We start from the raw sequence: 14,364 nt of genomic DNA on the forward strand, positions 1-14,364 counted from the left end.
TCTGAAAATGTATAACAGAATACTATATCGTTAAAGAAATTGATATATTTTACTGAAATCTGTTTACTGAAAAGTATATGGAAATTTATTTATTATAGAACGTTTTATTGAAAAATAATGTGTAAAGTAGTGAAAGGGAAATTCAAATAGGATATATTTATATCCGAATATGGATAACTTTGTACAGTTTCGCTGGTAGCGTTTTCTAGAATCGCCACCAGAGGGCTGGAGTTATTGGAGTCAAGGATCGAGAAGGTATGAAAATTTTAAATGGTTATAAACATTTATGAAGAATCGAAAATATGTAATAATTGTTGCAAATATTTCGGCTTTGATTTTGGTTCTTGAAAACCAATATAATATCAAGAACAACGAATCGAAAAATAGAGACGAAGAAATCCATACATCGATCATCAAGAACTGAAATCGGAATCAATGTACCTTGCAACAATTTCGAGATATCTTTGATTCACCATAAATGTTTCAAGAACTAAAGCCGAGGTTGTAACTTTTTTCAAAACCTGATTATAGTACGCAAATTTTTTTCGCCAATATTCTATTTGCCTAAAATCTACATAGATATCAAAAAATACTTCCATAAAACTTAATAGCTCTTACTTATGCATATAAAAGTGAGGTTGCACCCTCAACTATATTATCATCCATTCCGAGAGTATTAGTAAAACTTATATAATGAAATTATTTTCTTTATTATTCACTAATTTCTGCTTTCTAAAATTTATTAAATAATAGCGTTTTCACAATATAAATATAACCATAGAAAATAAATATAAAATTTACAAATAATTTTTCAAATTATTCGATCTATATATATCTGTGCTAGTTAATGAAAATTGTATTTATAACTTGCAAGCACAATGCGGTTTTTGTAATTAACAATACCGTAATAATATTATACATCTCCTTCGCCTTTCATGGGTTTCACATTTGGTTTTCTAAGATGATGGTAATTAGGTAGAATTTTTAATAAAAATTCAAGTTGACCTACTTGGGGCTGTAATTAAAAAATTGTTAAAGTCCACTGTAAAATGCTTCGGAGCAATTTCAACAACTACTTACATATGGTTTATCATACATTTCCCTACGGTGATGTTCGCTTCCATATATTACAGTGTTTTCTGGAATTGTTTCGTGTTCCGTCAATGAACAGGCTGATCCAACAACACAACCGTTGGTCAGCTCAACCTGGCGACCAACATAGGCTGTAAATGTAAGAAGCATTTTAATTAAACAGGTAAGTGACAAATATATTTTTAACATAATACATTATACAACCTTTGCTTTCCAATATGTTGTTATCTCCAATTTTATAAGCTTCGCAAGTGCAATCGGTTTCAAATACATTGAAGTTACCTATTATTTGCACTGGAATAGTTGATGGTTCTGATTCACCCGCCGGTAACCTGAAACAAGAATTTTATACTTTTCTATGCACAAAAAATTGTTAGGCATATGATATATTGATTATAATATTACTTGTTAATTATTGTTGCCATTTCTTCAATAATATTCCCCTCTCCTATTATAATTGGTCCAGCTTCTGCAATGATACTTGCTTTAGGATGCACCACTGTCTTCGGACCAATGGTGATGTCTCCTTTTAAAATACTTTCCTCGCATACTAGAGCACCCGTCGATATTTTCAAGCTGCGTGAACAAAATCAAATCTATAACATCCTTGATGTATACAAAAATATATCAAAACAGTACACTTAACCTCAAAATAGAATGTAGTGACATAACTAAGAGTAGTATTTAGTATTTAAATATAATTATTAATATTTACTATTTCTACATTAATATATCGAAGTTTAGAAAGCATGGAAGTAATAATTTATTTAGCTATAATTGATAAAATTTCTTACTTTGTACGACGACTGACAGACGAACTCATTGTTGATTGATGAAAACGCACAAACACGTCCTCTTTAGAGACTTCTATAAACTACAGTAATGAGTGTAACAGAAATAAATAAAAAAATACAGACATGCTACAAATTTTACCAGCAGTAATATCCAGAAATATTAAGTAGACCCATTACTGTCTCCAGGAACCGTATCCTATTACATACTATTAAGAAAAAAAATATAATGATGCACTGTATATATTTTATTGTAACAAATTCAATGCTTCCTTTTATTAAATATTATCCCATATGCATCCTCTTAAATTCACTTAAAATATAAGTTACTCTAAATAAACTGTACCGAATGTATATCCTAAATAAAATCAGGTACTGAATAATTAACAGCAAATACATTTCTTAAATAAAATTGCATATTATAACATAAAATTAGTATATTGAACTTCGTAAGCTACTCTATTATAAACATAGTAAGGTACTTATCTTATAAAGTTCTAACTGGCACTTTGAATGAATTTTTAGATAGCAAATGTCAAAATTAATAAGAGATAAACTCTAAAGTAATATAGTATTACTTTCCAATAACTGTGATTAATTCTCAACTAAATTATGCTTAACTAGTATCCAACTATAGAAAATCGCTAAATGTTCTATTCAATATATCATAAAGATCCTGAAGATTATTCAAAAGTTAAGCGAATATCGATTTATTTTTAAATGATATAATAAAAGAATAGGAATAACAATATCACCGAAGGGATCAGTAAAAAGGGACGAAAAGGACGAGAAAATGGGAAAGATCGGGGCACAGGGTTGGACCGATGGCGCACGATACGTGCCGCCCGAAGAAAACAAACGCTCCCGCTGTTTTATTATTATTTTTTTTTTAATCGATATTTAATATAACTCTATATTATCCGTCAACTTTTATTTATTATATATATATTTTTATATATTATATATTATAAAATTTAACTCCAAATTGCGATAATAAAGTCTAATTGCAACGTGCGTGCGCGTGTACGTGTTGCGCCTTTGTGTATGTGTCTGTTTTGCATTTTTTTTTTCTTAATATTCCTTAATTCTCTCTCTTTCTCTCCCATCACGTTCTCTCCTCCATTCGTATTCGTAATATTCTTTTTTTTTTGTCGCATATTTGTTTGTATATCTTTTTTAACCGTGCCCGCCCCGGTTATCTTCGACGTGTACGTGTACGCGTGTCTCTCGCTCTCTCTCTCTCGCTCTCTCTCGCTCTCGCTCTCGCTCTCTCTTTGTCGATGTAATTGTACGTCTGTATGCGTGTGTATGTATGTGTATCGAGTGTATATGTTTAATCTGTATCGCATGTAAACTGTGTGTCGTGTACGTGGTACGCAGTGTACATATGGGTGGGTGGTTTTTCGTGGGTGAACGATTACAGGGTGGTAATGTATCTTGCACTCGCGCGTACGTGACTGTGTACGTGTTTTATCTACAGTTAAACGAATTCTACGCACTTACTCGTAAATCGGCAGAATAATATGCATTTCTTAATTTCGCTATAAGTATATTTAAACCGTCCGAAAACGTATCAGTCGGCACACCGTGACGGATTCGCCATCGCTCTCGTCGAGCCCCCTTTCGTTCCCCCCCTATGTTACCCCACGGTCCCCGCACGGTCGCAATCCCCCCCACCGCGCATACTCGCAATTTTCTTCTCGCCGGTTTGCCTCGGGTTCCGAAAAATTCAGAAACGTCAACGTCCCCGCTCACAGAAAGCATGTTCATCGCCAAACAACCCCCGTTCCTCACCCTATTATGTTAGCCAAAAAGTATCATCGAAAGTTTCGTTAACAAACAGGATTTACGCGACATAAATTATCTCCGATTAAACATCAACAGTAAAATATTGAAAACATCTATTAGTAAAATATTTAAATTCAAGACGATTAAACAGGAAAGAAAATTAACAGCACATTTTACTAGTACTTAAAAATATCGTTTGGTTAATCGAAAAAATTTTTCCCACTATGCTTGTAACGATGGAATATTGTATAAAGATTTACGATATATTAGACTAAAATCTTCGGATGCCTTTTGTGCTGCTCGTACTGCATTCCTAAACCTGCGCGAAAGCGAAAAAGCGCAACATTGTGGACTTCCGCGAGGTTCGCCCCTAAATTTGAATAAATCGTAATAAAATTCGTATTAGCGAATAACAGTTTTGCAAACGACATTCCACAAAGAAATGCAACGATACTTCTTGGCCAACGGAACCAGTCCCGTTTCGATGCGTCGCTCGACTCGTTCGAATAGTAGCAAGTGATGATTAAAGTCCGAGTCCCCGAAGCGGCGCGTGTCCGAGCACAGAGTCGACGATACCGACTAATCAGAAACGTTTTACATTTGACGAATCCCGCGAATAAAAAAAAAGTCAACCAGATGTCCGCGCTATCCTCTGATACGAACTTGACTGGCTCGGTCGGAGCCGGTTTCCGGCGCCGTTTCGGGGACGCTCGTGCTAAATTACAGTAAGAGAAGAGAAGCTTTCGCTCGGGACGCGGACGATACTTCACCGTGGTGGAACTTATCTAAAAATCGTTTTAACGTCTAAATCGGTTACGGTCGCGCTACGCGGTCTGCTAAGCTCAGCTAAAAAAGTGTGTTGTGGGGACGCCTCCTCTCGTAAAGTATCGGCCAAAGCTCTCTCGCGGTGCGCTGCTAAAAAAGACTCGAACCTAGCGTCGAAAACACAGCTAACCGACGATATCCCCGAAAGCCAGAACGGTATTAGTCGGACGAATTACAAAATGATACCACGCACGCCGGACAAAATTTACGGTACAACACCACGCTGATCGCTCAGGATCCAAGTACAAAACGGTCGAAATCTCGTATACGCTAATCAAGACACTAAAGAAGCCATCGTCGCTTCGAACAATTTTTCTTAGCGTTTATATCAAAAAAGCCTAGTCTGATGCCTCTGTAATTTACGCAACGGGTTCGAACAGCGTCTGTTCAACCGCGAAACATCGGACCAGCGTGAAACGAGTCTAGAATTCGTGATCGTCCGCGCGGTCGAAGGAACGCCGCCCCCTTGGAAAGCAACGCGTTCGCCGCAACAACGTCGACTCCCGGCGCAGCTGGATCGGCGCGTCGATCGCGGAATCGTCGTCGTTCGCGTACAAAAAGAACGGGCATAGCCGAGTCCCCGGAGAAAAGCGAAGCTTTCGTCGATCGCCGTTGATCGGACCGGACGCGAAACGTTTCCGGGATCCGTCGAGGTCCCATCCTGGCTTCAGCCTGACAGAGCTGTGTCTCGGCCCTTCCGTCGTCGAAAATGGCTTTCTGTCAGTGGTACGATGCATGGTGAATTGACAACCGATTCCCTATCTCGTTCGCAAACCACGAAAGGATCTATGGATCGTGTACTCCCTATTCAGCGCTCCGTTTCATCCATGTACTTAATCCGGACTATTTCTGTGGGAGAGGGTGTGTTCATCCGTAATGAGAGGGTTCGGGCGTCGCGCAGTGCAGACTTAATCCTTTACGCTGTCGGAGTGTGTTATCGGCGAAGCTTCTTCTAGTTTAACGCGGCGATGTTTCAACGAGTTCGAGGGATCGGAGGTTCTTTTCAATGGCGCTCGATAGCTGCCGGAGAACGTCTACGGACCGAAGTTTCCGAGCGTGGTGGTGAGAACGTCGAGAGGGATCATGAAACAGCGAAAAGAATTAAATTTCAACTTTTTATCTAGGAAACCTAATACATTCTGGATTCGATATTGCAGTTGGAGTGGGCTCACGTTGGCGGTCTTCCGACGTGCTGCAACGAACCGATGATAATCCTCCGCATTCCGTCGCTTCGACCGACGAGTCAATTTTGAGCCTGGCTGTAGCAATCTCTCACTTTACGTGGTCAGCCATCGTTCCGATCGCAACAACACGCATCGTCGCAGAATTTTGAACCCTCGCACCCCTGATGTCTTACGACGCGTCGAACGGAACTCGCGGAGCTGTCGAACGGCCCGCCAAAACACTCGCAACACGTTTCTCGATGAACGAAACGATTGAAATCCCGTTCGTCGCGGGAGGTAGATTCGAAGGTGATCGAGAAAAGCGGCTCTCGGGGATACCGCGTAAAATCGTACGGTGTCGTGTAAAGTGAGCAATTGCCGTACCATATATCGATCAGATTTATTTAAACTTCGGAACAAAGAACATAGTTTGCTCTACAGTCAAAAAGGCACACGCACCAGATCTGCCAGTCGTCGATGAGCTCGAAAACGTTGCCGGACAGAAGTCGCAACAGGGTCTCAACGGCCGCTTCCGGTTCTCGCAGCAAGTACGATAGGGATGAAACAGCGAACAAAAAGGAGTACATGAACGATCCGGTCGACGGCCAGGTGTGTGTGTTTGTTTGTGTGATCGCGGACCGGCCGTGCTTGCGCTCAGGTTTCTCCGTTCGTCGGGTCGGGCGCGAACGACGATCAAATCGATCGATCGATGTTGATCGGCGCCGCTCGCTCGTTCTTGTCGCGTGGCCGGCCGACGAAAGCGAGGAAAGCCGGTAACGGTGCGTAAAAAACGCTTCGAGAGGCTTTACCGCGGCGATGGTTATTATTATTTAGTTTAAGAAGTACGTGTTTACGTATAAAGAGACGCGTCATACAGTGCCGTACAGTACCAAAACGTTTATAATGCGCACATAATGATTACCTCGATTAAACCTCTATCTACGCGCTCGCGCAGGCTTCGTGTATGTAAAAGTGTGTTTCGTCAGGGTTTTTTCGTTTCTCAGTTTCGCTGCGGGGGTGGTGGGTGTATTGTGGATCGTGTGTGTATACGTGTGCCAGTGTTTCCTCTTCCTTTTTTTTTTGCTCTCGCTCACGCTCGCTCGCTCTTTCTCTCTCTCTCAAGCTCTCTCTCCCTTTCTCTCTCACATTGTTGTGTCCGCGAGCCGACCAGACCGGTCCAGAGACAATATACTGCTTTATCCTCGTTATTTATATTTATATTTATATCTCTATATTTATATACGCGCGTGTACGTACACGCGCGGGCGTGCAAGCGCGTTTCCGGCACACCTCGTCGCGCACGCGCGCGCGCACCATCCACGTTTTCGTTCATTGATCTTGGCCGCGCGGGGGCCGCGGCGCCGAATCCTGCCCGTTCCGCCGCTAATTTTCGCCCTTCTCAATATGTATATATATATATTTTTTCTTTTTTTCTTTTATGTATATATATAATATGTATATGCGAGTGTGTTTATACATTTACAGTCTAAAGTAGCTCAGAGGGAACTATGCGAACCACTACCGCGAAGTATACGGCCGACCGGTGGTCGCGTCGACGTTCCCGCGTCCGTCGCTTTTTCTCCGTTCGCGGTTCGTCCGCGACGCGGGCACGCGGAAACGTCGACGCGCCCCGACGCCGGCACTCCGCCGACGCTATTTCATCGGGGTCTTTTGCACCGTTTTGCGTTTAAATGTATTTCTCGGTTTCGTTTTTTTTTTCTTCTATGTCGTGAACGGGGCGGTCCGAGCAAAGTTCCATTCGCGGCCCTCCGCGCGCGTTTGTATCGCACGCTCGCGCGTGTACGTGCACACGCATAGATATTATAAGTCGTCTGTGGACCGTTCTGGCGGGGCTCCATTAACCACATTTTTTTTGCTTTACTTTAATTAGTACAATATATACTTTTTTTGCATGTATGCATCGTAACGACCGATATTCTCAGTTCTTTCGTGCTCGCACACACTCACACATGCTCTTTCTCTCTCTCTCTCTCTCTCTCTGTCACTTTCTTGCCGACCATGGTTCTATCGCGTTTCTCCGCTCGTTTGTGTCTGATCCTCGTCAGCCATTTTTCGTCGCTTCTCGCACTCGCACAGATACACCCGGTTTTTCTCTCGCGCACATATATTCGATTTAATTATCACGCTCGCACAATCTCGCTCACTCACTTTCTTTCTCTCTTTCTCTCTCTCGCTCTCTCTCTCTCTCTCTCTCTCTATATATATATATATATAATATATTTTATATTCGCGTGTGCGTGTATATATATACGTATACGTATATATATGTATATGCATGTATCGTATATATAAACATATATATAATATGTAATATATAGTATATAGATATACATATACACGCACACTTCTACATATCTTTCATATATACTTTATGTTGCTTTTTTATGTATACTTTATATATATATATATAACTCTTGTTTTTATATATATATATAAAACAATGTTATGTTTATTTAAGGCCCAATACGTTCATTACGAAGGAAATAATCTGCAACAGAAAGGAGACGAATATACGGTTAAACGCTTGTACCACTTTTGCTCCCTGTCGTAAGCACCGCGAGTATAGAATCTATTCAGTCAATGACGAGTCGTGGTTTCTTGTCGGTTTTTCTCGTAATTTATTTATTTTTTTTTCCCCTTCCGCCAGTCGTCGCACACACGGACGGCGACCGCCTGCCACTTACCGTCGAGGCGATGGCAACGCAACTAGATGACCCACAAAAATGGCCGAACCGATTTTTAACAACTAGTACAATTAATCCAACAGATCGCCCGGGGGGCAACGCTATCGTTCATCGCCCCGTGCGCAATAATTAATAATCTCTTATACGTCGACGTCGAGCTTCAGCGTCGATCTAAATTTCGTTCTTGTCGAACGCCTGTTCAAATTACAAATTACACGCGAATCAACCCTCGTACGCCGAGGAACGGTTCTTCCGTAGAACTGCTTTCGTAGGCTGAACGAATTTTGTGCATTTGCGAGAAACGATGACTGGGGGAACGTTAAAAGGTAACGTCGACGTTTTATTTGTTGAAATTATGGAAGGAGAGATTTTGTGATTGGTGCTTCGACTATTTTGCGCGATTCAATTACGTTATATTATTTTCACGATACGTTGCAATTTAATTCGTTTCATCTTTGACAGTTCGTCGCGGAGGATTGCAACGATACAAGATTTCATTACAAAGTGATACATGAATAACAAATGTTCGCTCGTGCAGCGTACGGGGGTTGCAAAGAATTTTCTAACACACGACTACGCGAAAATGATTCGAACGATAGCTCAGTCGTTTCAACGTCTATCACGCTAAAATCGAAATGAACAACGAGAATGGGTTGACGGTCTGGGCAGACCGAACGCTTTGCGAGACATGTCCCGACCGAGATGAACACGAACAAATCTTTACAGAAAAACGTACAAACGATTCGCCCGGAATCGCTAATCAATATAAAAGTATAAATCCGAGGGACACGGCTCGAGAGTCATCCGTACGCGAACGTAGCAGTACCGATTCGTTTCGTTCGCGGAGGTTTCTCGGTTTTTTTTTTTTCGTGATCATCCATTTCCGTTCCGATTGCCTCGACACGATCTCGTGTCTCTACGCTTGGTTACCGCCGCAATTTCTTTTTTAAAATCTACGATCCTGCAGTGTCCCTGCCGCGTACACGTTCGCACCTCGACGCTGCCTAGGAAGGATCGCCGTCGACCAGAAACAAGTAACTTTCGCACGGTGGACCGCAACACGTCCGTTGAGAGACGAGACAACGTCCGATGGGTGACGAGACAACGTCCGATGGGAGACCGTAACTTTCGATGGGAAATCCTGTAACACGACGTATCGGAAAATCTGTAACTCGACGCGTCCTCGGGACCGACGATGATCGCGCGTGCCGGCCGAGGAACGTCTGCCGGGTTCTCGACGAGCCCCGCCGGTACACCCTCGGACAATGCGATCCGGAAACGAGCGAGCCGATCGAGGACTCGTCCCCGATCAATTTATACCGTGACTTTATACAATATGTACAAACAGTCGCGCGTCGTGACGCGGTTCCACCGACGGCGACGCGCCGGCGGGATTCGGCGAATGTCGCCAACGAAACACGGCCGCACCGCGGTCAGAATTCAAATCATGGAATGAGCCCGATCGAGAGCGAACGACTCGTTCGACGATCAACGAACCGCCGTCGAGTTGCACGGCGCGATTAAGTCGCTCAATACCATTCGTTGTTCGTCGGAAGAGATCGTCGACCCGATCGGTGGTTGGTTCCTTTCTGTAAACCCGATTCTTTCGTCCTCAGCTTTCACCCTTTCCACGCGGAACAACGTATACATCGGTTTCGAACCAAGGCTGACAGTTCTCCCGCGACACTGTACACGTGCGATCCGAAAAAAAAAAATAAATTATAAAGAAAACCCGGCAGACTGTTCCTCCCGGCGGCAGTCGTTCCCGCCGCTCCTTTTTCTTTCACTCAGAAACTCCCAAGGTAACTTTCACTTAACGTGCGTATAACTAACAAACAATCGCAGGACCATAAAAAGGGGAACGGGGCGGGGCGTTCGACGAAACTTAACACGAACTATCCTATCGCGTTTTTCTTTTTGTACACGTGGAAAGAGAGGAAAGAAACGATACAAATGAGAAGCTTTCCAAAAAAAAAAAAAAAAAGAGAAGACAACAGAAAAAAACATAATAAAAACGAGAGAAAAAAGAAAGTGCGGGAAGAAGGAGGGAGAAATAAAATAGATAATAATAATCGTAATAATAATAAGGATAATAATAATTATTATAATAATATTAATCAATTAATTAATAATATTAATGATTATCGTAATAGTACTAGTAACGCAGTTTCTGACCGAAATAAAAGAAATAAAGTACAAGTTACGTGCTTTCCAATGTAACGAACCGATATAATAGAATAAAAAAAAGAAGAAGAAGAAGAAGAAGAAGATGAAGTAGAAGTAGAAGTTGGACGAGGAGACTTAACAACGATCGCAGCTGATTTGAACAAAACGAGATTGAGATAGTTACTTGTTTCCCGCTCGATTTCGGGCGGCGCTTCTCTCAAAGCCGGCTCTCGCTTGCGTGGTAAATTTAAGATCCAGAACATCGTGCACCGGCGTGAAAAGTCCTGTTTCCTCTCTCTCTCTCTTTCTTTCTCTCTCTCTCTCTCTCTGTCTCTTCCTTTCTTTCTCACACTCTCACATCCTCTCTCTCTCTCTCTCGCTCTCTCTCTCGCTCGCACTCTTTCTCTCCGGACAATCGTGAAATCGGGTTGCGCAGATAAGATTAAGATTCCGTTATCTCGGTGTGACGAAAAAGCACCGCTCTATCGTCATACATTTTCTTCTCGTAAATATATAGAACGACGATGAGACACGACGAATAAACGAATATGTACAATTTATAAACCGCCGCGCGGCCCGACGACCGTCTTCTTTCCGCGCCCGCCGAGCGGACGCGCGTTCCCTCGTGATCGCACGCAGCGCTGCGCGGCCACGATTGTTTCCTTTCTTTTCTCGTTCGTTTTTCCGCATAGCTCTCTCGTTTTCATTTTTGTTTTTTTTTTATCGTTTTGCTTTTCGTTCGTCTGCCGATGTATCGTTTCGTCGAGGATCTTAATTCCTGCGTAGTCGAAGGGCTCGAAGGAAGATCGTGCTTCGCGACAAGCGGCAAACGTGGGAGGGTGGGGGGGAGGAGGGGGCTCTCTCTCTCTTGCTGTGCTCGAACGATCCAAGGACACGGAGACGATCGGTCGTCACCTCGCTTCCTAACTCCCCGATAAAACTTATCTCTTTGTACTTAAAAATTCTATGTAACATGTCAATATATAAAATTCAATTACTAATCCTCGGAATTAAATATACAATAACAACGCAACGTGTGCTGCCTAAATTACTCATGTGTATATATATACATACGTAAATATATATTTGTATGTATATATATATATATATACATATATATATATGTTTATACATATCTATATATATATATCCATACGTAGAACTATATAATAGAACTCATAACTTGTCCCTTCGGTTTCGATGCGTTCTCGTGCGCGATACGTTTGAAGCTAGAGAAGAAGTACGTAGGTTTACGATAGTACGATCAAAGTAAATTATCGAAAAAAAAAAAAAAGGTAGTGGTGGTAAGCGTGCCTGCGGCGTACGACCTCGACAAATCAGAAACTTCGACGAAAATCTCAGCAAGCTCGTTGCGTCACAACCACGTTCTCTCCGCACCCTTCGACCGTCGTCCGTCGATCGGCCCTAAACACACGCCTTCGCGATTCATTCTCTCTTTCTCTCGATCTCACTTTCTTTCTCTCTCGCTCTCTCTCTCTCTCTCTCGCGCTCGCTCGCTCTCTTTCTCTCTCGCTTTCTCGTTCTCTCTCTCTCTCTCTCGCTCTCGCTCTGTCTTCCTAGGTAGCGTCGTCGCGACGTCACCCTTTCTTTTCTCTTTCTGTTGACACGCGTCGCCTTCTCCGTCGTTTCCTTTCCGGACGGTGGAACTCACCTTGACAGAGCAAGGCCCGGCGCTACTCGCGTACCGCTTTGTTCGTCAGCGTCGGGACGCCCTGCGCCGCGTCGATCGTTCAGCTGTCAATGCTGAAAAGCTCTTTGTGGAGGGCTGGGAAGTCGAGGTGGGGCTGCGACCGCTTCAGCTTCGCGAGCGCGTCCATGTGGAGCAGAGAGATCTCCCGTAGCTGGGGGATCTTCGCCAGGATCGCGTCGCACACCGTCACGTCGCCCTTGATCGGCGACACGTGGTTACGGTCCAGCTCCGACCTCAGCGCCCTGATTACCGCCTGTGACAGTCTCGACACCTCCGCGAGGCCTTTCAGTCCTGGCCGATCTGAAATTCAGGCGTCATACGTCAGTAACGATGTCTTAATCATTAATCTTAATTGTTAATCAATGCCACGTGTTTTGTAAAAGGTTCGAGATTGTGCAATACAGTTCAAAGAGAAATAACAGAGCTTTAAGTCAGGTTATGCCAGGTTATGTCTGATTCAAGATTGTACAATATAGTTCAAAGAGAAGTAACAGAGCTTTAAGTCATCACTTTGCTAATCTTTGATTTGTTAAGGAAACATAAGTCTTTGTAGTTTTTAAAGTTTCTAAGCACATATGTTAGCACTGTATCGTTTCATTAAATGTAGACCTTTTCCAGGGTGGTATTAAACATTCTATGATAAATAAATTATTCTATGGTGTAGAGTAGGGAAAATTAGAGATGGTTTAAGTCATCACTTCGCTGATTTCCCATATGTTAATGAAATACAAGCTTTTGAAATTCTTCGAATTCCTAAGTACTGTATCATTTCATTGAATAAAAAGCTTTCCATTACTATCGTATACTCTATAAGAAATAAATTGCTGTAAAACATACAATATGAAAAATTAAAGACTATCTATGTGATCATTCTGTTCTCTTTTAATTACCTCATACAACACGAAGCCAAACTAATACATAACTCCATTCCTTATCAACCGATGTCAGACCGAACCGCAATCACTTTATAAAATACGAGCCCTTAAAAGTTCCCACGCGTTAAATTACCTCGTATCTTGCTCGATCGTTTTTCAGAAAAATCAAGGGTAGATCTTAATTAACGCAGCACGGTTCGCCCTAAGACGGCACGTTGTATAAAAAAGGATAGCACATTAGAAGTTATCAGATGTCGAGAAGATTGAGCCATTATAATTTCATTCCTTTAGTGCTTGTCGAATTAACTTCACCCCCATTATCGTCGGAAACAAAAGATTATAGAGTAGAAGAATCCTTTTAACTAAAAGGATTGAGAAAGTCGAAGCCAACGTAATGGTATTCGTTTTATACGTCGTAATAGGACACTAGTCCACTTCTACCGCCCCCCCCCCACCCCCACCCTCCTCATCTCCGTTAAAGTACTCTACTTTGCTTTTTCATTGACTGGCAAAAACTTATCCGTAACGACCGGCCGGATTAACCAAAGCAGGTTGCGTCTTTGCTACACCGGATCGGATACTTGCCTCTTTGTATCGCAATATTCTGAAATCGTCGTACGACCATTTACATATTTATCCACGGTATCCCTTTGTACGAGGATTAAAGCTTGGACTATGCGCTATTGTAGCCTCGCCCCTCAAAAATCCAAAACTTCGATCGTTTTGAAAGTGTATTAAAATTGTCGTCGAATTTATACAGTCAACAAGAATAGATTGAATATTATATAAATAATAGTCTTTTGTAGTAGGATATCAGGCTCGACGATGATTTTCTTCTCTCGCTATGAATTTTACTAACCAGGACTGTAGAGAACCGCTGCGCTGTAAAGCGCTAGCTCCGTTTCCGTGAGCTTCAATTCGGCGATACTCCTGGCCATCTCGAACACGCACGAAACGAGCTTCATTTCCGCTGTGTCCGTCGTGTAAAACGCGTCCTGCGGCAACATTGTGTCGCCGTAGAGGACGCAGTTCTGCTGGAGATCTAGGTACCTGCTCATACGTAGCACAGCCAACTCGAAGGAACCTGAAAACACGTGTCGTTTACGTAAATTTGCCTCGAAGCGCGCCGTGCTCGCAACGGTTGCATTCTCTGCGACTCGTCCGATTGCCTCGTGGTAGCTTAGATACTAAAACGGAATCCTAGTCGCAGACGTCTCTAGCGGTCTACCCATTACATCAGCCGATGAA

At 42.5% G+C, this 14,364-nt stretch overlaps 2 protein-coding genes across 8 annotated transcripts in view; both read right to left on the bottom strand.

The window, feature by feature from the left end:
- Positions 1-667: 667 nt before the first annotated feature.
- Dctn6-p27 (dynactin subunit 6) lies at positions 668-1,954 on the bottom strand. Its single transcript, XM_078193697.1, has 5 exons — positions 1,887-1,954; positions 1,498-1,668; positions 1,297-1,424; positions 1,081-1,223; positions 668-1,015 (listed from the first exon to the last, which is right to left on the bottom strand). Exons 1-5 carry the CDS (start codon positions 1,913-1,915, stop codon positions 914-916), a joined length of 573 nt encoding a protein of 190 aa, XP_078049823.1. The 5' UTR covers positions 1,916-1,954; the 3' UTR covers positions 668-913.
- Positions 1,955-4,033: 2,079 nt separating this feature from the next.
- Positions 4,034-14,364, bottom strand: part of Hr3 (nuclear hormone receptor 3 ROR-beta) — a 177,630-nt gene continuing 167,299 nt past the window's right edge. For 5 of the 7 annotated variants that reach the window (XM_078193696.1, XM_078193694.1, XM_078193691.1 and 2 more), the window contains 3 exons: positions 13,976-14,200; positions 12,203-12,541; positions 4,034-9,505 (listed from right to left, as the gene is read on the bottom strand). In XM_078193696.1, the coding sequence (XP_078049822.1) occupies positions 12,282-12,541; positions 13,976-14,200 (485 nt within the window). In that variant the 3' untranslated portion in view covers positions 4,034-9,505; positions 12,203-12,281. Of the gene's footprint in view, positions 9,506-11,670; positions 12,542-13,975; positions 14,201-14,364 lie in introns of those variants that run through there. The other 2 variants (XM_078193689.1, XM_078193690.1) reach the window with 2 other exon arrangements.

This window comes from Augochlora pura, chromosome 10, assembly GCF_028453695.1.
Source record: "Augochlora pura isolate Apur16 chromosome 10, APUR_v2.2.1, whole genome shotgun sequence".
Classification (NCBI taxonomy): Eukaryota; Metazoa; Arthropoda; class Insecta; order Hymenoptera; family Halictidae; genus Augochlora; species Augochlora pura.